This window comes from Brassica napus, unplaced genomic scaffold (assembly GCF_020379485.1).
Source record: "Brassica napus cultivar Da-Ae unplaced genomic scaffold, Da-Ae ScsIHWf_1518;HRSCAF=2116, whole genome shotgun sequence".
Classification (NCBI taxonomy): Eukaryota; Viridiplantae; Streptophyta; class Magnoliopsida; order Brassicales; family Brassicaceae; genus Brassica; species Brassica napus.
This window is the reverse complement of record NW_026014934.1, coordinates 77720-102531: the sequence shown is the minus strand read 5'-3', so window position 1 is coordinate 102531 and position 24812 is coordinate 77720. Positions and strand designations below refer to the sequence as shown.

Below are 24812 nucleotides of genomic sequence, written 5' to 3'. Positions count from 1 at the left end.
AGTACTTTGTAAAACTGACTTAGATAACACATATGCACATCCATTTTCAGTCCTTTTTTATGCCTAAATTCAATTTCTTCAGAGCATGTATTCCACAAAGAGATCGTATGAGATATTGTTTTGATATTCAGATTTGTTTCTTGACTGTTAAGAAGATTGATAACTGTAAAATGTCTCATTTGAATATGATATGTCTATAACCGAGTCCCTACATCAGACAAGTTTGTTTTAAAAGAATATAATTTTATTTTTCTTATATTATATAATAAATATATATTATTTACTGATAATAAAAATATAGTTATTCATCTATCACAAATAACTATGCAAATATGTGAATCAAGTACAACAATCAAACAACATAATGATTTCCACAAAGAAAATTTAAAAAATATATTTATGTTATGTAGTCTTATTTTATATTCTTTAAATAATGTAATACAGTATTATACATTATATTTTTTTAGAATTGAGAAATACATATAATATCTTATCCGCGCGTAGCGCGGTTAAAAAATTCTAGTAATACTAGTAAAGATATAAAACATGAAATAAAGCTACAAGTAATATTATTATACGAACCTGATCTCTACTAACCGTGGAAGCCCATTATAGAGACCAATGATGGCACGGTTACGATCATTCACATGACCATCTTGATCACTCCGAGAGGAGTTTACTGACCTCTGGGCTGAAAATTATATGGGCCTTTATCCATATTGTTTGGGCTAAACAACCAAAAAAAAAAAAAGTGGGTTTGGAGGTTCTGTGCGCGAGTTCGAAAACCCATTCAAGGCAAACACGTTCCTTCACTTTCTTGGTTCTCTCTCTCTGTGCCTCCTGAATAAGGCAGGGGAAGGGAAGGGAGGGCTACCGTTATATCCCTCCACATTGTAACCATCATCTGCAAAACAACACAGAGTTGTAATCTCTTGTATAATAAGAGTATCTCAATGGGTCAGCAACTGCGTCGAGCCGTTGGGAGAGTCAAAGAAGTTGAAAAGTTTCCATCAAGGCTCGATCGGAGATCTCTTCCAAAAGAAGAACTCAGCGCCGGGAAATCTCCGTCTATCAATGATGTTTCTGGTATTCCAAAGTTTTCACATTTCTACTTATCAACACTGATTTGATGTTGCAGAATCTTGGATTTTGTTTCTTCTCTAGACATGTTCCTTTTGTTTTGTTTTTTTTCTTGAATCTGAGTTTTGTTGGGTATTTTCAAGCTCGAGGAAGCAGCAGTGATGATAGTGAAAGAGACCCACAATACGATACAATGTTGAACCAAATGGTTGGGAGAATAAAGGCTAAACCCGGTGGTAAAGCTGAGATGGGCGAGGTTACTAGTGTCTTGTTTTTTTTTTTTTTTGATGTTATCAGGACAAGTATATATGTGCTATTAAGTTAGTGTCCATCCTAATCCATCCACAAACGGCTAAGTTTTTTACTGTACTATGTCTGTTATCTCAACTTGTGTGACTGTGTGAGGTTTTTTTTTTCATTAGTCATGTAAAGATCTTGTAGCTGATTGAATTTAAGTTGATAGTTGGATGAAGGTTTCTTGAACATTGCCGACTTGTTACCTATTGTAAGGTGATAATAATATTTTCACAGATGGTGTTGGGGTCTCCTACACGCTAGAGTATATTATATTTGGCATGAGTAACTGTTATATGTCGTCTAGCCCCAAACAGACTGTATCCCATATCCTGCTGTTGATCTTAGTGCTGCTGATTGTGTAGATTAAGTTAAATGAGAGATGAACTGTGAGGATATTGATAAAATAATAGTATCATATTCTTGTCTTTCCGTCTTAACAAAAGGTCATGCTTTGTGATTTAAACAGGCATCGGTAGTGGAAACGTCGAAAAGGCCACTCCCAAAGCTCCGGAACACTACTCCTGAATCAACAAGGTACGAGGCAAAACCGGTGCCGCAAGGAACACTAAACGTGGCTCAAGTGAGACACATCATGCTTCTCTATCAGGGCAAGGCTCAGGATCACAAGGGTCCAATGACTCTGAACGAAATTGCCAAAAACTACAGGATTGACGTCTCCCAGGTCCAGAAAAATCACCCAGTTCCTGTCCTTGCCACCAGAGGCTACTGATAAGCAGAAGAAACGATATGAATAAAAAGTAAAGACACTTATGTGCGTCTATGTAACACAGAACCAGAGATGACAATGACTTCGAATTTTTATTCTTTCTCTAAGGAATAATGTAAGACACTAGTAGCTAAGAATACAAAGCTTTAGTCACGTGTGACAATACCATAAGGATGAGTTTGTATACAGGTTGTGGAACAAGACAATATAACAATCTATTTGCAGAGCGATGCAAGCACTCTGCGAGGAGGAACAAACGGTCTACGTGAGTGAAGAACAGCCCAGTTGTCTATCAGCAGAACATCTCCTCTCTGCCACGGAACAGCAACACATTCTTCTTCGAGTATCCTTAAACAGTCATGGACTATATCTTCCGGTAAAGGCTCCCCATCTCCAAAAGTCACAGCCTTCCTTGGCTCATTCCTCTTATCCTCCCACCCTGTGTAAGCAGCCACCATGCTGTTAAACCACACTTTACGATTCCTCGACTTGTCAAACTTGATCGCTGGGATTGGACCCATTATAGTCTTGGCTCCTCCTTCCTCGGTCCACTCCAGTTTCATTCCTAGCTTAGCCGCCCTGTTGATTCAAAGTCCTCATTGTTATCAAGAGAGAGACTATTAAGAGATGATGAAGTTAAAGTTACCTTTCCTCAGCAACGTTCTTGTCATGAGTCAAGAATGTTGATTTCCAGCCACGGCCGATGGGTGAAGAAGGATCATCATCTTCACCTAAAACCCTGACGTAGACCAAACCATGTTCCTCCAACCTCTGAACAAACTCTGGATGCTTCTCCTTCATTCTCTCGTACACAACGTGACTCAACACGATAGGTGTCTCTCCTCCAGAGTTAGGCTCCACCTCGCAGTAAAAGAACAACTTTGATGGAAACTCAGGAACCTAACAACAAACATCTTTCAAAGATCCAATTTTTATATATTCATTGTAATAAAAAAAAAAAAAAGATAAAACCTTTTTTTAAAACAGACCTGAGCCATCTCGTGGTGAAATGGGATCTTTTGATCAGGTGGGGACTCGTTGGCGGTGAAGACACGTCCTACGACGCTAGTGCGTGGCGCGGCGCCTCCTACGTAAGGAAGCTCGTCGAAACCGAAAGCCTCAACGACGTCGTTGAAGTCGGTGGCGGAGTTCACGGGGAAGCCTCTGAAGAGGACGGCTCCGGATCGGTGGAGGAGGGAGTCGAGATAGGGTTTGTGGGTGGTGATGGTTTGTGTGAAGAGTGGGAGAGACGGAGCAGGGAGTGACGGCGAGATTACCGCCGGGAAAGGTTTCGATTCGTAGAGCTTTTGCTGTGGGATTCGAGTTTCGACAAACGGTTCGGCCATTTTTGTCGATGTTTCTAATTTTTTTTCAGGCTATGTTCTTGCAAAAGTCTGTTGCTCGACAATTCGTGTCAGTATCTGAGTATGTCCATGTGTACTCACTCAATGTTGTTTGTTATCTCTAACGATTGATTTATGAAAATAAAAAAGCTATTAAATTCATATTTAGCTCTCCTTTTTCACATGGAGGTTTTTAACATTTTTTTACAGTTTTCTTAGCAAAATCAACAAAAATTCAAATATATTTTCACATTGAATACTTTATTTGTTTCTTTTTTTTTTAAAAGGATCCTCACTCTCAATCGTAACCCTATGTGGCTGCTAAATCAATACTATTAAAACAGAAGACCCTTTTTTGAGGTGCCCTTCTGTTTCAACAATATTTACAAAACAATGCCACTAGATTATTTTTAAACTATGATTTTAATTAAATTATTAAAGCATTATTTACTTATTCCACAAAATCTTCTCTTCCAACAAACTAATCTATTAAATCATTAAATCTATCGTAACCTAACTAATCTTATATTATTTCTCTATACTAAAACAAAAATCTAACTATATTATTTCTATTAACATAACCAATCGTAAACCATATGTTTTTTTTTGAAGTATATGGTGTTGTGTGGGTTTTACGTATTGAAACTTACACCATCGAATAACATACAAGATTTTCAAATTGACATGTAATATATATACATAAAGTCTGATATAATGTATTTTGGCAGTATTCATAATTATACGTTCCTAACATATATGATCCCTAATTCACAATACCCTAAACCCCAAATCATTAGTTTTTATTTTATGTTTACCCCTCATCTATTGAAAATAAACCATAAAAACAGAATTAGGGATAACTGTTAAATTAAAGTCGAAGTGTTTTTTTTTAAAATATATATGCTTAATAACAAATTTATTATTATACTAATTTCTTTTTTAACTATTCAAATACTGTGCCGGTTGTTATCGTAGTTGCAATTTTTTTTTCAAATCAATAACAAACAATAGAAGTTAGAAAAATAAAAAATCGTAAACCTTAATATTTAAAATATTAGAGCAGAAAAACTAGCGCCCAATCATTATAATTCTCAATCTTCCACAAATCAACTTTTGTGAAACAGAAACTAAACAAATGGTTAGTTTATAACAAACTGACGAATATGCTGAAATGGTATTAGATGGTATAAAACTTTTTTTTTACAACAAGATGGTATAAAACTACATTCATCAACAGCTTGACAAAAGCATTTACCACAAATAACAAAAAAAGACTAATCAGTCGTAAAATTAAGTTTTCTTAGCAAGATTAAACTTTTTAAAACTTTTTGGCGGATTCAAATCAAAGTGCTTCACTCATGGAAGCAATTCACAGCCAGATCCGAAGCAAGCTTGGAGATCATATTCTCATATGCATATGTAAGTGCGCTTTTGAGGGTTTTTGGTATATTACGGTCTTATTCATCTATATTAAGTACTGCATTACATATAATGATCACATATACACCATAATATTTTTTTTTTTAGTTTTCATTTCATAACTAACATAATCAGTTCTATCCCTAACTTATAAAATTATTATAATTTTTTCCGTCTATTGTGCTTAACAGAATCAGTTCTATGCTGATCTAAAAAGAATACTTTCATTGCTTTCTTTTATCTCACTTAAACTTCACTGCTCCTTCTACAGATCCTACAGAACATTAAAATTTTCTATCAGAACAAAAACAATATTGTATCAACATTAGTAGTTTCATTATAACAAATACAACATTATATAAGGCATCCAGAGACTTATATACGTGTTGTTTCAGGCAGTTTAGAAATTCCTAAAACAATTCCAAAGTAGAATAGTTAATTAATTTCCAACTATACATACTCTATATAACTGGCTATGAGGACAAATTAAAACAATTAAATCCAAGCAGGTTAAATTTTTGTAAGGAATTAATTTATTAAAAAAAGCCTTACGAAAACTTACGTCTTTGAACAAAAAAAAATTCACCTCACTAAAATCTTGAAGTTAAGAAATAGCATTACTTACATGAGTTCTTTGTAAACTGCATCAGCTGCTTTCATTTATTTTCTTATGTGTCCTTCGAAGCTTGACTAAATCAGAAAATTACGAGATAAAAAAACCCAACAAGTACCAGATTAAACCATGCGTGTTTCTTCTTCGAAAAGGACCCCACTTCATCTTCCTGAATTATTTGCTAATTCCTTATCTTCCAACATCACCTCATCTTCACTTTGTTTTTATGTTAGATCCATCTGATTTTTTTTTCTGTCAACAGATTCATCTGATTTAAACCATGCGTGTGAAGAATATTTATACACACAAAAATCCAGAAATTAAAAAAGGTCAAAGAAATTGAACAAATACCTTTAGAACGTTGAGAAATCTCTAATTAAACATATGCCTTTGAGATATATTGATATTACTTTACATATCTCTCTCAGGATTTACTGTATATTTATAATTGAGCAGTTTTTAATAAATTATAAAATGTTTAAGGTTGTACTAGATTACTTTTTGGAAAACAAATTATGTATACAATTTTACCCCCAAATAGTATTCTCATTGACAAAGTGATATATAAGTGATATTGAATTATGTGTTAATTTGTTTAAAAAAAAATCATTAACACTAAATTAAAATTTTCAATTGCAAAATCCATAATTGTAAGTTTGTAACCTTTACATAACTACTACAAATCTCAAAAATTTAATTGTAACCTTTACATAACTACTAAAAATCTCAAAAATTTAACCATTAAATAAACACAATAGGTGTAGATTATATCTAAACTCTTCCCAAAATTCATAAATGCAACTCTTATAAATACTAAAGAATTCATACAAATATATATAATGATGTCTTTGTTGCAAAAAATGTGATACAAATTCAAAAATACAAACTGATATCAAATTCAAAAATACAAACTGGTAACAAATAAAATTTTGTTTGAAAAAAATATTGCGCTTTTAAAGCGCAAGTAAGAATCTAGCCATGTGTCAAAATGGTATAATCTATACATTATAAATTATTTATAACAGAAACATTACAAATTGATATATTTTAAAAATAAAAATAAAAAATTTATATGATAATAATATATATACAAAAATAAAAAATCCATACATTTTTTTAATAATTAAAGATGAATCATAGTAACATTTTTCTCTTATAATAGTAATTTATATCTTATTTAATATGAAAATAATAATTACATACAATTTCAACTAATAGTATAGATGGATCATAGTTTAATATGTAGTTAATGTTTTTCCTTAATCATAGAAATTAGTTTTAATTTAATAAGATATAAAAAATTGTAATCTATTGTGTCTTATTTTATTTGTAATCTATTAATTTAAAATTTCACATTACACAAAAATATAGTTACATATTGTCACAATATCGAAACAATATTACACATCTTGAAGTTAAATCTCCGATGAATACATAAACATATTGATGATTTGATATGTTAATATAACATGAAATAAATCCCGCGCTTTCAAAGCGCGGGTCAAAATCTAGTTTGTATTATATAGACAAGGAATATTCGAATCAATTTAGCCAATGCCCGTCAAAACACTGAGTTCAATTCGTACTAGGAAAAATTATTTACAATACTTAGATTCCCGTCAAAGAAACGAAATCACATTTTTTTAAACAAAAAAAAAGACACCGGGTGAATTTAAGCATTTATATACTAGTTTTTATTGGTCAACACAAATACGGATATACCATATATACGCATAAATGACTGTTATTGGATGAATTCCCCTTAAGAGGTTCATTATATTGAATAGGATATACCATATATACACATAAATGACTGTTATTGGATGAATTCCCCTTAAGAGGTTCATTATATTGAATAGGCTATATAAAGCTAAAGTTGTTAAACATATCACATATAAATACTAGAAAATTAGGAATATTCTCCTATATTCTTTCACCCTCCCGCAGTCGAAGCATCGTATGGTAAGATGGTCAGACTGGATCGGAACTGCTGAAAGAGTGTTGCCGGGAGTCCTTTGGTAAAGATGTCCGCATATTGGAGTGGTGTTGGTACATATAACACTTTCACTTTGTCGATGGCCACCTTCTCGCGTACGAAATGGATATGTAGCTCCATGTGTTTTGATCTTTGATGTTTGACGAGGTTAGAAGAGAGGTATACTGATCCAATTTTGTCGCAGTAGACGACAGAGGCTTTGGTGATCTTGTAGTGGAGTTCAAGCATTAGGTTGCGTATCCAGCATAGTTCTGCAACCGTGTTGGCCACGCCTTTGTATTCAGCTTCAGAGCTCGATCTTGAAATTGTTTGTTGTCTATTAGCTGACCAGGAGACTAGACTGGGGCTGAGAAAGACACAGAACCCTGAGGTGGATCTTCGTGTATCAGGACAGCCTCCCCAGTCTGCGTCTGTATAAGCTGTCAAAGTGTCGATATTCCCTCTATAGAGCTGTTGTCCATGTGAAATTGGGCCCTTTACATATCGTATGATGCGCTTCAAAGCTTGAAAGTGTGGAACGCGAGGGTCATGCATATAGAGACAAATTTGATGGACTCCGTAGGAGATGTCGGGGCGTGTGAATGTGAGGTATTGTAAGGCGCATGCTAAGCTGTGATATTCTGTGGGGTTCGCAAGCTTGTCTCCTTCTTCAGCTGAAAGTTTGGATTTGATGTCTACGGGCGTGGTGACCAGTTTAGACGTGCCCATGTTTGCGCGCTTGATTATGTCTTGAGCATAAGCGCTTTGACTAGAAAGAGGCCTTGTTTGTTGAAGTCCGCCTTTATTCCTAGGAAGTGCTGCAGACGACCAAGATCAGTCATGGGAAATTCGGTTTGAGTGCCTCAATGATTTTGTTGAGGAGTGTTGTTGATGATGATGTTAAGACAATGTCATCAACGTATAATAGAATGTATGCTAGTTCAGCTCCTTTCCTGAATTCAAATAAAGATGTATCTGTCCTGCTTATGACAAAGCCAAGTTTCATTAGAAATTTTGCAAAGTGCGCATTCCAGGCTCTTGGAGCTTGCTTGAGGCGAGAGATAGCCTTTCGAAGCTTGCAGACATGGTTGGGATGTTGCTTGCTGACAAACCCAGGAGGCTGATGCATGTAGACTGTCTCCTCTATGTCTCCATGGAGGAAGGTGTTTTGTACATCCAATTGATGTATCGGCCAGTTGTTTGCAACACCTATGTGGAGTACAGTTCGAATGGTTGTTGGTTTTACCACTGGAATAAAAGTTTCATTGAAGTCAATACCTGCTTCTTGTGATTTACCATTCGTAATTATACAAGACTTGTGCTTCTTAAGCTTCCCATTCCCTTCGTATTTGTGTCTGTGGAGCCACATTGACCTGATAAGATTGACATTTTTTGGATGTGGTACCAAGTCCCAAGTCATAGTCTTAATCATAGCACCATATTCATCAAACAATGATGGGTTCTAGTTAGGGTCGGCTAAGGCTTGGATGTGGCTCTTTGGTAGTGGCGATTTGGTAGTGGTAAGAAGGGAGACTATAGGTTTAGGTTTTGTGATTCCTGACCGTGCTCTCGTTGTCATTGGGTAATGAGATGGAGTCGTCTGAATCGTGTTAATGGGTGGGTTTGTTTGTGTTGGCTGTGGTGCCGGCAGAGGTTTTGTAAGGATGGTTTTGAAAATGGGTGCTGGTTCATCTTGATGGTCAAGAAAGTGATACTTTGAGCCATCATGTTTTGGTTATGCAGCAGGAAATTTGTCCTCGTCAAAGTAGACATGTCTGGAGAGGATTATTTTGTTGGTTTTTAGGTTTAGACAATGGTAACCACGGTGTTGGGATGGGTAGCCAAGAAATAGACAAGGTGTAGAGCGAGGTGAGAGTTTAGGGAGATGAGAGTGGTTGAGGTTTGGAAAGCATAAGCAACCGAACACTCTTAAGTGGCCATAGGTCGGGGTTGATGAAAGAGGACAATATGAGGTATTTGGTTTTGGATTGCTGCAGAAGGAATGATGTTGATGAGATGAACCGTGACATGGAGGGCTTCAACCCAATAACTCGGTGAAAGTTTATCCTGAGCAAGTAAAGACCGTATAGCATTGTTGATCGTTCGGATCATGCGTTCGGACTTACCGTTTTTCTGAGACATATGGGGACAGGAAAATCTAACTTGGATTCCATTCGTATCAAAATAATTTTGAAATTGAATGTTGTTGTATCAAAATGTTTTTAATTGTTGTTTTGAAGTCAGAAAGAGAATAGAAAAGAGATGTAAGAGAAGAGATGATAGATAGGAGTTGGCGTAGAAGAAAAAAAAAACTTAGATCAGAAGCTATAGCTCTGATATCATGTTATTGGGTGAATTCCCTTTGAGAGGTTCATTATATTGAATAGGTTATATAAAGCCAAAGTTATTACACATATCACGTAATACAGTGAGATATTAACAAGATAGATACTAGAGAATTAGGAATATTATCCTATATTCTTTCAATGACTAGCAAAATTAGTTAGGTTATAAGGCAAGTTAAAAAAAATCTTACTTAGGTTTACGATACATTGTTCTTTAGCTTAGCAGCAGCGTCAGCATGCATGTCTCCAAAGGAAAAAAAAATTGAGGAACAAGTTAAAATATTAGAAAAATTGCTTTAGATACATTGGAACTTCACTTAATCGAATAATTAAGCTTTTGCATATACTAACATTTAACACACAGAAAGAAAAATTGTTATAATTGTTTTCTTCAGTGAGCCGTTTGCCACAATGAGTTCTTATTACCTACGGCATACGAGCTATTACATACTGTGTGTATTATAAAATATTAATGGATTATAAACGAGATCATACGAATTATATTGATGAAAAAATATTATAATATTACTCCTATGGGTTAATTTTACGTTGTTTGAATCTGGTATTGTAAAATCTATTTTTTGGTTGCTGATGATGTATGTAGACCGTATGTGCAAGTATGCTGTCGATACTATAAAATACTTGTGGTCGTGTAATATGACCCAGCATCGAGTTTTCGATGGTAGATTATTGCATTCAATTAGTTATCTAATAGAATTCTGAATCAAATTATATTTAATTTTGCTTTTAGTCATAGTTGCAACTTGCATGCATGGAAAATAGTTGACTTTTTGTAACTCAAGAAATAGTTTACTTTTCTCAGCCAAAACTAGGTGATCTCATTCCCATAGTTATTTATAAAGACATTTTCTTACGTGGCTTCCGTCTTGCGGATGGGGCTCACTGCTCACTGGCCATTCTTTTAGTTTGAAGTACCAACAAGACGTCATCGCACGTAATGAATTAGAATGGTTTTGAAAAGAGTTTCTCACTCATATTTGCATATTATGCGATTATGTAACGTTTTTATAACCAAATTTAGCTATCTTCTATATCCATTTGTTAAGTAGTCGTTTTTTTTTTGCTGAACTATTAATATCAAATACCAAGAAATTCAAATTTGTGGAAAAGTTTGTATGAGTATTAATGATTAAATTTTTTTTGTTCTCGAGTACTACTTCATGTGGAAAACAATAAACTACCAACGTTCTAATGGCCTACTAGTAGTTCTCGGGTTTACATCATTTTGATACAAAGTGTTATTTTAAAAAATTAAGATCTGAAATTTCCATAATTAAAAAATAATAAACAGGAATAGTTTGTTAGCAATTCTCTTTTAACTATTTTTTTCAAACCCTGAAAATATATTATAACTACTCATATGGGTTAATTTTATGATGTTTGAATCTGGTATTATGAAATCTATTTTTGGTTGCAGGTGATGTATTTAGACCGTTTGTGCAAGGAACTTTTACACTGATAAAAAATCTGCAGACTTCACTAAATACTTTTTTAAGAGGATGTTGAATTCAAAGGAACGATACTAATTGAATACTTTTCGCTTGCAGTGTAATTAGAGCATCTCTAAAAAATAACTCTATTTTGAAGTTTCCAAAATTCTATATTTGAAGTTTCAATGTATTTTTCTCCAAAAGTAAAACTTCAAACCGAACTTCAAAATTATTTATATTTTACACTATAGTCATTATATTTGTCATAGTTGATGTAAATTCGTAAGACTTCTATAAATAACTAGTACATATATATAAATATTACAGAAATATTAATTAAAAAAATCTTACACTAAAATATAAAATTATAAATAAAAGTACATTATTAAATATTAAACTGCAAGCAAATAATATATTATTCCATAAAATTATTTTCGTAATGCTCTCATATATGATCAACTAGTGCATTTAGAAGTAAAAAATGATTCTCTTTTTTTTTTTTTTTGTAGATTACGAGCCAAAAATTGTTGAAATATAATATCCTCATAATATACCCGCTGATAGTTTGATATCATCAAACGAAAAAATCATTGATCTTTTAAACGAAAGTACAACAAGCAGGGAAAAATGTCATGAGATGATTGAATTACGACTGCAAAATGAAGCAAAAAAATTAGCTTTTAAAGAAGTAAAAGAGGAAAATAAAATATTTCTAAAAAACTTAGCTTCTATCGTTGATGTTAATATTCGTGAATACATTCGATCTGAACAAGAAAGAATGGTACGAAAAAGGCGTCAAGAGAAACAACAACAATCATCTTCGGTTACACAAAATTTGTTTGGGCAATATTTTAGAGATTTGGGAGGTTTTGGAGCAAATTTACCAGACTATTAGTGTTGTTATAATATTTAAATTTGAGTGATAATTATGTTTTCATGTGTCTTTTTAATAAGTTTTTATTATGGTTTTTTGTAATATTCTTGTTGTTTAATTCTAGTTTTAAAATATTATAAATCTTTTTAAATTTTTTTTATTAATTTCACGTGTAAAACTTAAATTTATAAAACAAATTTAAAATATTTATGAGATATAAAATTTATAAGGATTAAAACAATAAACAAAAAAATATTTAAAAATTATAAATACGATCTATAATTGTAAGGACCAAAATGCAAATAAAAAGATGAAATTTCAAATTTGAATTTTTGAAAAGTGAAACTCTATATTTAGAGTTTCACTCTTCAAAACTTCAAATTTAAAGTTTTGAAGTTTTTTTTTGGAAAGCAAAAAAACTCTATATTTGGTGTTATAGAGTTTCTTTTGGAAATGCTCTAAGAGCATCTCCAAAAAGGAACTCTATTTTGAAGTTTCCAAAACTCTATATTTGAAGTTTCAATGTATTATTCTCCAAAAGTAAAACTTCAAACCTAACTTCAAAATTATTTATATTTTACACTATAGTCCTTATATTTGTCATAGTTGATGTAAATTCATAAAAACTTCTATAAATAACTAGTACATATATATAAATATTACAGAAATATTAATTAAAAAAATCTTACACTAAAATATAAAATTATAAATAAAAATACATAATTAAATATTAAACTGCAAGCAAATACTCCATTATTCCATAAAATTATTTTCGTAATGCTCCCATATATGATCAACTAGTGCATTTCTTATACCCGCTGATAGTTTGATATCATCAAATGAAAAAATCCTTGATCTTTTAAACGAAAGTACAACAAGCAGGGAAAAGGGTCATGAGATGATTAAATTACGACTGTAAAATGAAGCAAAAAAATAGCTTTTAAAGAAGTAAAAGAGGAAAATAAAATATTTCTAAAAAACTTAGCTTCTATCGATGATGTTAATATTCGTGAATACATTCGATCTGAACAAAAAAGAATCGTACGAAAAAGGCGTCAAGAACAACAACAACAATCATCTTCGGTTACACAAAATTTGTTTGAGCAACATTTTGGAGATTTGGGAAGTTTTGGAGCAAATTTACCAGACTGCTAGTGTTTTTATAATATTTAAATTTGAGTAATAATTATGTCTTCATGTGTTTTTAATAAGTTTTTATTATGGTTTTTTGTAATATTCTTGTTGTTTAATTCTAGTTTTAAAATATTATAAATCTTGTTTTAAATTTTTTATTTAATTTCATGTGTAAACTTAAATTTATAAAACAAATTTAAAATATTTATGAGATATAAATTTTTTAAGGATTAAAACAATAAACAAAAAAATATTTAAGAATTATAAATATGATCTATAATTGTAAGGACCAAAATGCAAATAAAAAGATGAAACTTCAAATTTGAAGTTTTGAAAAGTGAAACTCTATATTTGAAGTTTCACTCTTCAAAACTTCAAATTTGAAGTTTTGAAGTTTCTTTTTGGAGAGCAAAAAACTCTATATTTGGAGTTATAGAGTTTCTTTTGGAAATGCTCTTAGAGGCATGAAGTATGCTGTCGATACTATAAAATACTTATGGTCGTGTCATATGATCCAGCTGTATCTACTTTTTCGACGGTAGTTTATTGCATTCAAGTAGTTCTCTCATTGAATTCTGAATCAAATTATATTTAATTTTTCTTTTAGTCATTGCATGCATGGAAAATAGTTGAGTTTTTGAAACTCTACATAGTTTACTTTTCTCTGCCAAAAACTAGGTGATCTCATAGTTATTTATAAAGACTTTTCTCACATAGCTTTTCTTTTAACCAACAAGACGTCATTGCAGGTAATAAATTAGGAATAGTTTCGCAATAACTTTTAGCAGCTCCAATTACAGTTCGTCGGTTTTCGATGGCTTCGAGCATGTGGTGGTTCTCGTGTTAATGACCGCCACATCTAATGTTCGGCCTTCGTTCACATCCCAGCACTACATGAGCTTGATTGAGCTTCTTGTGGTGGTGTGCGAAGCAATTGTGTACAGAATGGGCTCGGGTTATGGAGTACGGAAGTTGCGGCCTGTTTTGCTCGGTTCGATATCTTGTACAAGTCGTATCCAGGTCTAATAAATGCTCGGTTTGGTTATTGAAAGTGTGGTAGACCGCTGCTGTTGCTGCTTGTTCGTGGGCAGGTGTTTTGATACTCTCGGCGAGCTGTTTTTAGATGGGCCATTATCTTTAAGAGTGGATTCATCGGAAAGGCCAAAATTACCGGGTTTCGACTTTCGGTTGAACTTGGTTCATCTTTTTGCGGCAAGTTGATAGTGCGGATTTAGTCGCGTTTCGGAGCTGTAGTTGTGGTTGTGGTTGTTGTGTTTGTCTTGCCTTTCGTTTTTAGATCGAGTTTGTGTTTAGTTTTTTCTTTTTTTCTGCTTGGTGTTATTCTCTATAATTCTATCAAAAACTTAAAATTTGGTAATAATATCTTAACATTTTTACCAAATTTTTTTTTTTTTAGCAATTCTCAGTTAACTATTTTTTCCAAACCCTGAAAGAATTTCAACGTTGTTGTGAACTCACCTGATCAAATTTTTGATTTATTTATGATTCTTCATCAAATCCAAGGAGGTCATCAAAACCAACTTATAACTCATCTGCGGAACCCAAAAGTTTTCTTATTAAAAACATAAAGAGGACTTGATTACTTACTTATTAATACATCAAAATATTACAAACTTATATACTTTTAATACTCACCAGTAGAACCCACAAGTTTTCTTATTAGAAACACAGACTAAAGATCGTGTTGACTTATTCATACATTTAACTATTACAATGATATCAACCACTTCCATTATCCCCTCTGATACCGAAGTCGTAATCATTAGGGACCACCGGGACAGCTACATGGGCAGCAGAAGCCAGGTGCAGCCGGTGCGCAACATTCACAGTGTGGACACATGAGAAGTGGTGGTGATGGTGCCATCAACTTACGCCCTCCACCTATTTCCATAGAAACGTAATTTTATCTCCCTAAGAAAAATCTACAAACCATGTAAGATAGGGAAATTCAGAGATAAATTTTCTAACTTACCTCCTAGATGCACACTAGCTGCTTGACATGGGAGTATTGGAGACAAGACCAGTGCAAGAACTAGAACATATATGAGGACGCTGGACTTCGATGGATTGGTTTCCATCTCCGATTTTTTAATGTAAATTGGTGAATATGTTTAAAACGTAATTGATTTGGTGTTGAAACTTGAGACCACGGTTGAGTGTAGTATGTTTATATATGAGGGTATAGAGAGGTAGTAAACTGCAACTAGTTGGTCAAGAAGATGACTAAAATAATTGAGAGATCAAATCTAGTTACCATTGACCAACATAAACCATTCGTTTTGATGATGCAACTCTCTTTTGAGTTCACATAGTAATTGTCAATTTCATTTCATTAAGTACATGATAGATACCAATTAGTTGACCTTGAAGTGTTTGCCGCGAGATGACTTACTTTCAGATAAAATTTGACAAGTGACCAGGTAAACAATACTGTGACGAGTTCAAATTAGAAGATAAGAAGAAAGAAAAAAAGGTAGAAGAGTCTTTGCTAGTACCTAAGAATTCTATTTATCTGAGAAGCGAAGATGAAGAAACAATCTTGATGAGCTTTAGAACTTCATTCGTTTAGCAGGACCTTGATCGATAATAGGATCAATTTGAGGCTGTTGTGACTCTCCTCCCTGTGTTCCAACCTCTTCTTCCTTTTCCCCTAATGCTTCCTGGCTAACATAGCCTTCAGGGAAGGGTGGTGGTGGAGGTGCTGGGGGTAGCTGCACAACGCAACACACATAAAGAAGCAAGTCTCCCAATCAGAAAAAAGGTAATAAGAAGTAAAGCCAGAACAGATTCACGCAAGTATGTATTACGAATGTACCTTGCTATATAAAGACTTAAGAATCAAATCGACTCGCTTCACTTCCTTAAGATCAACCGTCTCACTAGCAGGCTTTGACTCAGAAGGTTCGTTCTGGCTTTTAGCATCACCTGAAAAATCCATAGATAAATCACAAGATATCGATGAAGTAAGCGCTTTCTCAAGTTCAACAAAGACCACAAGTAGTTGAAAAGTGAAGCATTTGACTATGAGCTTCCTAAGTTAACTGACAAAGTATTTACATTTGCATCTATCAGCCCAGTCTTATGGACTTAGCTTAGTAGAGCCGGGAGAGAACTTTAAATCTAACTCCTAGTAGCAGAAAGAAACGATTTGCATCACATCAAATGAGACAGAACAAAAGCTTACCTTGCCTAATGGTCTCCAACTTGGATGCAGCAACCGAGAAAGCGTTAGATATATTATAAACAGCCCGACCCTAAATGAGAAGGAAACAAAAAAAAACAATTAAGCAGCAACTATCTATAAAAGCAGACAAGAGAGAAAGGGAGAAGAAACTCTCACAACACGAGCTGCAAAGACAGTACAAAGCTGAGGAGCTTGGTATATAGAACCGTCCAAGATATAATACGTCAGCATCGGTGTGACTTTCTCAGGACCATCTCTCTTCTGCTTCCGAAACACGAAAAAGTTTGGCTCAGTGGCATCACTTATCACATACTCTAGTCCTGTCATCTTCCTGCACATGATAATTTATAATCAAAACCCTAAAACTCGAAATTGAAAGGAGGGGGAGGAGATGATTACGAGAGCTGAGAGTGGTCGAGAGGGTGAACGGATCTACGACGAAGGATCTCGTTGCTGCAGGTGATATCGTAGAAGGGAGAGAGGGCGAAGTAGTCGAAGACGTAGTTACGGTCTAGAGGGTAGGAGTTGATCCAGAGCTGATCTCTGAAGCAAATACCGGTCATATCCGTGCCTGGTGGTTGCAGCGGAGGAGCAATCTGCTCCCCCGCATTGCCGTTGAAGGTATCGGCGGAGAGAAGAGAGGCGTCCATGGAAGTGATGCGTCGCCGTGTGGGCCTCTCTACTTACTGAGTGACTCAAGAGTTATATATTTCGGCCCATTTTATATTTCTATTGGCCCAAAATATTCAGCTATTCGAGTATCGAACCGGGATTTGGATTGGGTAAGTGCCAGTTGGAATTTGAAGGCGTCGTTAAATGAATCATATGAAACATCTATTTTAGTTTCATCATTTATACATTATTTCCTTTTAATTAAACAAGAAGTTTCACACCTTGAGATGAAACATCTATTTTAGTTTCTAAAATATACGTGATTAACATAATAGGTTTCTTATTTTAAAAGTTATTAAAATATATGTAAATTTTATTTTCTGCTTTTTAAATTTTAAATTAGACCAGTGGTCAAACAAAATTAAACCGTAAACCGGAATTATTTATGGATTGTACATGTAACAAATCCAAAACCATTTAAACCAGTAAAATTTTTTATATTTTTTTTGATGAAATTTCAAATTTATTGATCTATCAAAAAAAATGTTATTTACATATCAGTCACCTACTATGTAAAAGAAACTCTAATCTGAAGTATGAAAATCAATTCTAAATCATAGTCATCTTCGAAGTAACCCACCCACCCAGCTTGTGCTCTAGCTTGTATTTTAGAGAACTAATCCTATTCTTCATGTCCTTACCGATGAGTCTGGGCATATGATCTGTTGAAGTCATGATGACGCATAGCATTCCTCTTTTACCATATGTGGTAAACTGTCATCTAAAATGGTAACTTTGCTAGACAAGCATCCACTCCCTTCACCCCCATCCTTTGTTAGCGCTGCAACAACCACTGCCAGTCCCGATTTATATTGTTATCTACAAGTCTTTGAGCAAGATTCTCTCATACCGTATAGAAAAAGAGACATGCAAAAAACAGATGGTTCCTTATCTCATCCTTTTCTCCACACAGCTCACATCATTAACTGCTAAGATCCAGAAATCATGAACCAATGAACTGGATAAAACCAATTTATTTATAATTAAGTGTTATTAATCATTTTTAATTGTTTTTCTTCTAAAATGTATAGAAAAGACACTGCTATAAATAAAATTTTGGACATTTTTATTATTATTTTTTTTATAAATTTCTAAATATGACTACAAAAATTATAAGTTAAAATAGCAATTTTTATAATTATGATTAATTATATTAAAATTTTCAATAACTAAATATAACTATATTCGTAAAAATTTCAGAAGATAAATAACAAAATGGTTTAGTTTTTATTCTATAATTAAACTCAACTGAACCCGGTTGAACCATCAGCTAAAAGCTTTTCCGGTTTGGTTATGGATATGATTTTAAAAATATTGGTTATAACCCCATAGTTTCAAATCCTATGACTTTTAGGGTCATCAGCCGTTAGGCCATTCTGAAAAAGACAAAAGGAGTTAGATTAGTACAAGTTCCATTGTTCACTCGAAGTTTTGTATTAGGACATTTCCAACCCTACTCCATTTTTGACTCCAAACTTAATTATGGAGTAAAATCTTCTCCAACCCCATTTCATATTCAACTCCAAAATGGAGTAATAGCTAGGATTACTCCATTTATGGAGTAATTTTACCCATTACTCCATTTTGGAGTTGAACTTTTTCTATTTATGAAATAGTCATTTTAATCTTTAATAATATATTTCATACTTCAAATAATATAATAACATGAAAAAATATAATACTTCGCAAAAGATTATTTAATAATTTACATAAAATATGCATAAACTCATAAAAGTCAAAACTAAAAATAAATAATATAATATAAATAAGTAATTTAATAATTAATTTGGTAAATTGTTTTCGAAACTATCAAAATCGGTGAAGTATTATTCATACGGAACAAATGAGTTTTTTTAATCTTGTGGGTCAAAATTTTGATTGATAACATTTGTACTTGTTGAACTTGATATATGCACAAACAGTAGGATCCAATACATATTTCAAATAACAAAACAAAACTTTGTTTTTTTTATGTTCTTTTAATGCATATAAATATTTTTGAATTTGAAAAATTGCATATGTAAAAACTGCATGAATTGTAATTGAACGATAATCTCTAGTTGTGTTTTTAATGATAAATACTTAATTTAAATAAAATATATTATTATGGAAATTTTGTAAAAATAAAATAGTTGTGTTAATTGTTAAATTTTTATAAGTTGAAGGTACTACTAATAATTATTAACTAAATGAAAAAAAGAATATATTTTTTTGGAGTAAAAAATGGAGTAATACATTGGAGTAAAACCCAACTCTATTTTAAAATTACACCATTTTGGAGTAAAATTTGGAGTAATACATTGGAGATGCTAGTGAAGCATCCGCGTAAAAGCAATGTTCTTGCCCAAAACAAATAAATAAATGATGAGTGTTGACATTTTGTTTCAATTATTGAACTCTAGTTCGATGATAACCTAATTAATTATAAGGAAACATAAACAAAAGACAGATCAAATAATCACCAAATGAAACTAAACTCAAAGGTCAAAGTCACCAATAATCACCAAATTTTATGTGTTGTTATTTTATCAAAAAAAAAAAAAATTATGTGTTGTTGCATGCACGTCATTTCTGGACCAGCAAAGCCAGTTTTTACATGTATTCTTTGCGTCTTTTTAAAATGATCTAAAATCACTATTCATATTTTTTTTTGGTTATCATCACTTTTCATATTTTAGCCATGGTAGCACATTATTAACACTTGGATCGTTGATTTTAAATCTTTTATAGAACATGAATCAAATTTGACTTCTTAGTTTAGTTTTATTTTGGTTGCAGACAGCTGACTCTTTTTATTTATTTATTTTTATAAACTGACCACCAAAAACCACATCGGCGCTTCTTCTTTTTTTGATAAAGGGTTTCACATCGGTGCTTATTTGCTTTCAACAATTTCCATTATAACATTGTTCAGAAAAAAAAAAACAATTTCCATTATAACGAGACATCTCAAAAGTTTTATGTGTGTGTGTGTTTTTTTTTTGTAAATGTACCACTAAAGAATAATGGAGAAACATCCTCAGGCACTTCGGTTATTTGCGTTGATATGCATCACTTTTTCTTCCCTTTTACATATCGTTGAAGCTCAGGACCAAAAAGGTATTACATACACGGTTCTAGTATTTCTGTACTACACTTACGTTGAAAGATCGTTCTCATATACAAATATTGGTCCGATTACATCTTGCTTATATGTGTAATGTGTTACTAGGATTCATCAGCTTGGATTGTGGCTCACCACCTAACGAGCCTCCTTACAACGACGTTCAAACCGGACTAACATTCTCAACGGACAACGGTTTCGTGCAAACTGGCAAAACCGGAAAAGTCCAAAAGGAGATCGAGTCGCTCTTCCCTAAACCGGTTTGGAATCTCAGGTACTTCCCAGATGGAATCAGAAACTGCTATACCTTGAACGTCACGCAAGGCTCAAAATATCTTATCAGAGCTTTATTCGTGTACGGTAATTACGATGGTCTTAACGAATACCCGAGTTTCGACCTCTACCTTGGTCCAAATCTTTTGGAAACGATTGATTTGAGTCTATGGGGACAGGTGGAATGTTCGAGGAGATCATCCACAAACCCATATCTAAGACTCTGCAGGTCTGTTTAGTTAAGACAGGAATAAGTTATCCTATGATTAATACGTTAGAGCTACGACCATTACAGAACAATAGTATTTACAATACTCAGAGCGGCTCTCTGAGGCATTTCCGACGGAATTATTTCAGCACTGCAAGCCGTACCGTAAGGTATCAGTCATCATGCATGCCCTTATGAATAAAACTTAATTAAATATTATACCCTTTTAAAACATTTTGTAGCTATTTCGTCAAAAATATTAATTTTTGAAAAATCTTGCTTTATTTGATACGGTTACACAAAAATTTCGAGGCCGGTTGAGGTACTTTCGATTGAAATATTTCTCTACCGTTCGAGTTTACCACAAGAGTTTAGTTCAAAGTGATTGGTTCTTGATCCAAGTTTTGTAGACTCTAACACATGATTAAAATATTTTTGCTAGGTATCCCAATGATGTTAGCGATCGTGCATGGATACCCAATTTCAATGAGAAAAACTGGACACAAGTAACTACCAATCTCACCGTAAACACTTCTAATGGTTATAACCCACCACAAGTCGTGATGGCGTCAGCCTCAACGCCTATAAGTGCTTTTGCGTCCTGGAATTTCACCTGGTTATTGTTTCCTTCCACGACCCAATTTTATATCTACATGCACTTTGCCGAGATTCAATCTTTACAGGCCAACGAAACCCGAGAATTCAGTGTATTGGTGAATGGTGATCCTATGCACGAACGCTATAGTCCTAAACCGTTGTCCACAGAAACGTTATCCTACTTCACACCACAACAATGTGATAAAGGAAATTGCATCGTAGAGTTATTAAGAACGTCAAAATCTACTCTTCCTCCTCTCATAAATGCTATCGAGATTTACATGGTGATCGATTTTCCGCTGTTGGAAACAAACCAAGATGATGGTATGTCAGTATAATATTTTCCTCTATATGACTCCTTTCATTTTGTATGCATGAGTAGTTGATTATTGATTTAACAAGAATTTTATACCAGTTCTTGCTATCAAGAGTATCCAAAATACTTATGGACTGAGTAGGATTAGCTGGCAAGGGGATCCTTGTGTTCCTATAGAGTTCTTATGGGATGGTTTAAACTGTGACAACTCAAATGCTTCAGAGCCACCTATAGTCACTTACTTGTAAGATCATTCTTTAAATTATTTTGCCAGTTCTCTCACAATGCGGTGTCCTTTTTTTTTAACATCTCACAATTTATTGACATTTTAAGTAAAATGTGTTCATGAATATGTCTTTAGAAATTTATCATCAAGTCAACTAACCGGGATCATCGCGCCTGGCATTCAAAATCTAACCAACCTAAAAGAATTGTAAGTAGAGGGAAAACATCATCATCTTTATAACATCGTATATATTATCCTTTTCTCCAGACATCTCACATCATTAACTGCTAAGATCCAGAAATCATGAACCAATGAACTGGATAAAACCAATTTATTTATAATTAAGTGTTATCAGTCATTTTTAATTGTTTTTCTTCTTCTAAAATGTATAGAAAAGACACTGCTAATTTTAATGTTCAAAAAAAAAAACGTCGTATATATTTCATATTTACAATAAATGTTTAATCAGAGACTTGTCAAACAATAATTTGACTGGAGGAGTACCTGAGTTTCTTGCTGGCATGAAAGCACTCTTGGTCATGTGAGTCGCTTTTGTGGCCATCATTTTTGTCTGTTGTCTTCCTTCATTATAGCATTGCTTATGTTCCTAACTCTGTCTATCTTAACAGAAATTTAAGTGGGAACAATCTGAATGGATCTATTCCTCAAGATCTTCTTAAGAAAAAAGGACTAAAACTAATGTAATGTTTTTATCATATACCATATTTTCTTCATGAATATATTAAACCTATTTGATTCTAACTAAACATCACTGGTAATTAACTTACAGTAGTGATGGAAACCCGGATCTTATTTGTGCGGATGAATTATGTGCTAACAAATCCGCTGGTTCCAAGAAAAAGTCTAGTGTAGTACCTATTGTTGTATCGGTTGTAGTCGTTGTTGTTCTTGGATCTGCATTGGCTTTCTTTTTTGTATTCAGAAAGAAAAGACACCAAACAGTGCAGGTATACAAAAAAAACATTTTAAACTGACATAAAATTTCATTACATTCATAATACATGCATGTTTCCAAAGTCATATCACATTTGGTCTATCATCTTATATGCATGTATCAGATCCTAGAACAACCAGATCTTCAGTACCGGCAATAATGACGAAAAACAGAAGATTTACTTACTCGGAGGTTGTAACAATGACAAATAACTTTGAAAAAATCCTTGGTAAAGGAGGATTTGGAATGGTCTATCATGGAACTGTAAATGGTACTGAACAAGTAGCTGTTAAAGTGCTCTCACACTCATCTTCTCAAGGGTATAAAGAATTCAAAGCAGAGGTAACCGTTAGCAAATATCTATACTAAAGATTTATAGAAAACAATACGGTACTTTAAAAATGAAACGTTACAATTTTGTTATGGTTCTTCTACACTTCTAGGTGGAACTTCTTCTCAGAGTTCACCACAAAAATTTAGTTCGCCTCGTCGGATATTGTGATGAAGGAGAAAATTTAGCTCTCATATACGAATACATGGCTAACGGAGACTTGAGAGAACATATGTCGGGTAAGTATTATTAATTTCTACAAAGAGCAAATTTGTGTATGGTAACATGTTCATATATTGACTGAAACGTAGGAAAACGAGGTGGATCTATTCTGAATTGGGAAACTAGACTAAAAATAGTCGTCCAATCTGCACAAGGTTTGATATGAGTTTCGATGTATAGTTTCTTGTTTCTTCAATTTATTTGCTTAAACCTTGAAATGAAAAATTGTTGCATAGGTTTGGAATACTTGCATAATGGATGTAAACCACCTATGATTCATAGGGATGTCAAAACCACAAACATATTATTGAATGAGCATTTTCAGGCTAAGTTAGCTGATTTTGGACTTTCAAGATCTTTTCCAGTTGAAGGAGAAACTCATGTGTCCACGGTTGTTGCTGGAACCCCTGGATACCTTGATCCAGAGTAAGTTGTATAAGGCTGTTGATTTTTATTGTGTTTTAAATTGTATAAACTCTGATGTTTCATTCGTAGCTTAATATATACCACATTTTTGCAATTTCTCTTCTCTTCTAATGACATAAAGAAACAATTTTGCAGGTATTATCGAACAAACTGGTTGAACGAAAAAAGTGATGTTTATAGCTTCGGAATTGTACTATTAGAGATCATCACAAATCAGCCTGTAATCAATCAGAATCGTGAAAACCCATATATTGCAGAATGGGTTGGGGTAATGCTTACAGAAGGAGACATCCAGAACATTGTGGATCCAAAACTCCATGGAGATTATGACTCTGGTTCTGTTTGGAGAGCAGTTGAACTAGCAATGTCGTGTCTAAATCCTTCGTCAGCTAGAAGACCAACTATGTCTGAAGTCGTTACCGAATTAAACGAGTGCTTAGCATATGAAAACTCAAGGGAAGGAACAAGCCAAAACATGACTCACAGAGTTCTATAGAAATGAGCATGAACTTTGGTATTGGAACTACCCCTGATGCTTGCTAGACAGCAAAAAAGTATATTATCTTTGTTCTATTGGGTTAATCTTCTTCTTTTAAACAATTTTTTTTTGTAATGAATTTTTGTCATTGGGTAATGTGATTTGTATTGCAATCAAGATTTGCAAATTTAAGGTCTTGAAAATATATAACAATTGACTTCCATTGGAAATTTCCAAAACAGAAAAATTGGTCTTGAAAATATAACAGTTGACTTCCGTTGGTAATCCCCTATATATTATTTGAGAAGCATTGCAACATTTTTTTATAGCCACATGTCATCACTAGAATGATTCTTAGAATCCTTAGAGAAATAGGTTGGTCTATCTAAATATATAATAAGCTTTTTATTAAACCACAATAAATACATTATTAATGTGCTTCATTATTTCCTTAAATAAGATTATAGAATTTGCCTAATGTGGCTAAAGTATATATGACAATTAATGATTTTGAATAATAAAGATTTGATAGAAATAAGTGT

The 24812-nt window shown here is 33.3% G+C and overlaps 4 protein-coding genes and 1 pseudogene across 4 annotated transcripts; 2 read left to right on the top strand and 3 right to left on the bottom strand.

Annotated features, from left to right (window-relative positions):
* Positions 1–790: 790 nt before the first annotated feature.
* LOC125597700 lies at positions 791–2272 on the top strand. Its single transcript, XM_048772269.1, has 3 exons — positions 791–1086; positions 1224–1336; positions 1844–2272. The coding sequence occupies exons 1-3, from the start codon at positions 954–956 to the stop codon at positions 2105–2107; spliced, it is 510 nt and encodes a 169-aa protein (XP_048628226.1). The 5' UTR covers positions 791–953; the 3' UTR covers positions 2108–2272.
* Positions 2176–3547, bottom strand: LOC106431847 (clavaminate synthase-like protein At3g21360). The gene is made up of 3 exons (XM_048772268.1): positions 3094–3547; positions 2751–3004; positions 2176–2683 (listed from the first exon to the last, which is right to left on the bottom strand). The coding sequence occupies exons 1-3, from the start codon at positions 3448–3450 to the stop codon at positions 2320–2322; spliced, it is 975 nt and encodes a 324-aa protein (XP_048628225.1). The 5' UTR covers positions 3451–3547; the 3' UTR covers positions 2176–2319.
* Positions 3548–14738: 11191 nt separating this feature from the next.
* Positions 14739–15419, bottom strand: LOC111215662. The gene is made up of 2 exons (XM_022719542.2): positions 15252–15419; positions 14739–15160 (listed from the first exon to the last, which is right to left on the bottom strand). Exons 1-2 carry the CDS (start codon positions 15355–15357, stop codon positions 15042–15044), a joined length of 225 nt encoding a protein of 74 aa, XP_022575263.1. The 5' UTR covers positions 15358–15419; the 3' UTR covers positions 14739–15041.
* Positions 15420–15651: 232 nt separating this feature from the next.
* On the bottom strand, positions 15652–17158 carry LOC106446006 (mediator of RNA polymerase II transcription subunit 6). The gene is made up of 5 exons (XM_013887672.3): positions 16863–17158; positions 16620–16794; positions 16464–16533; positions 16095–16204; positions 15652–15990 (listed from the first exon to the last, which is right to left on the bottom strand). The coding sequence occupies exons 1-5, from the start codon at positions 17111–17113 to the stop codon at positions 15829–15831; spliced, it is 768 nt and encodes a 255-aa protein (XP_013743126.2). The 5' UTR covers positions 17114–17158; the 3' UTR covers positions 15652–15828.
* Positions 17159–20140: 2982 nt separating this feature from the next.
* On the top strand, positions 20141–24575 carry LOC125575195 (annotated as a pseudogene).
* Positions 24576–24812: the final 237 nt, after the last annotated feature.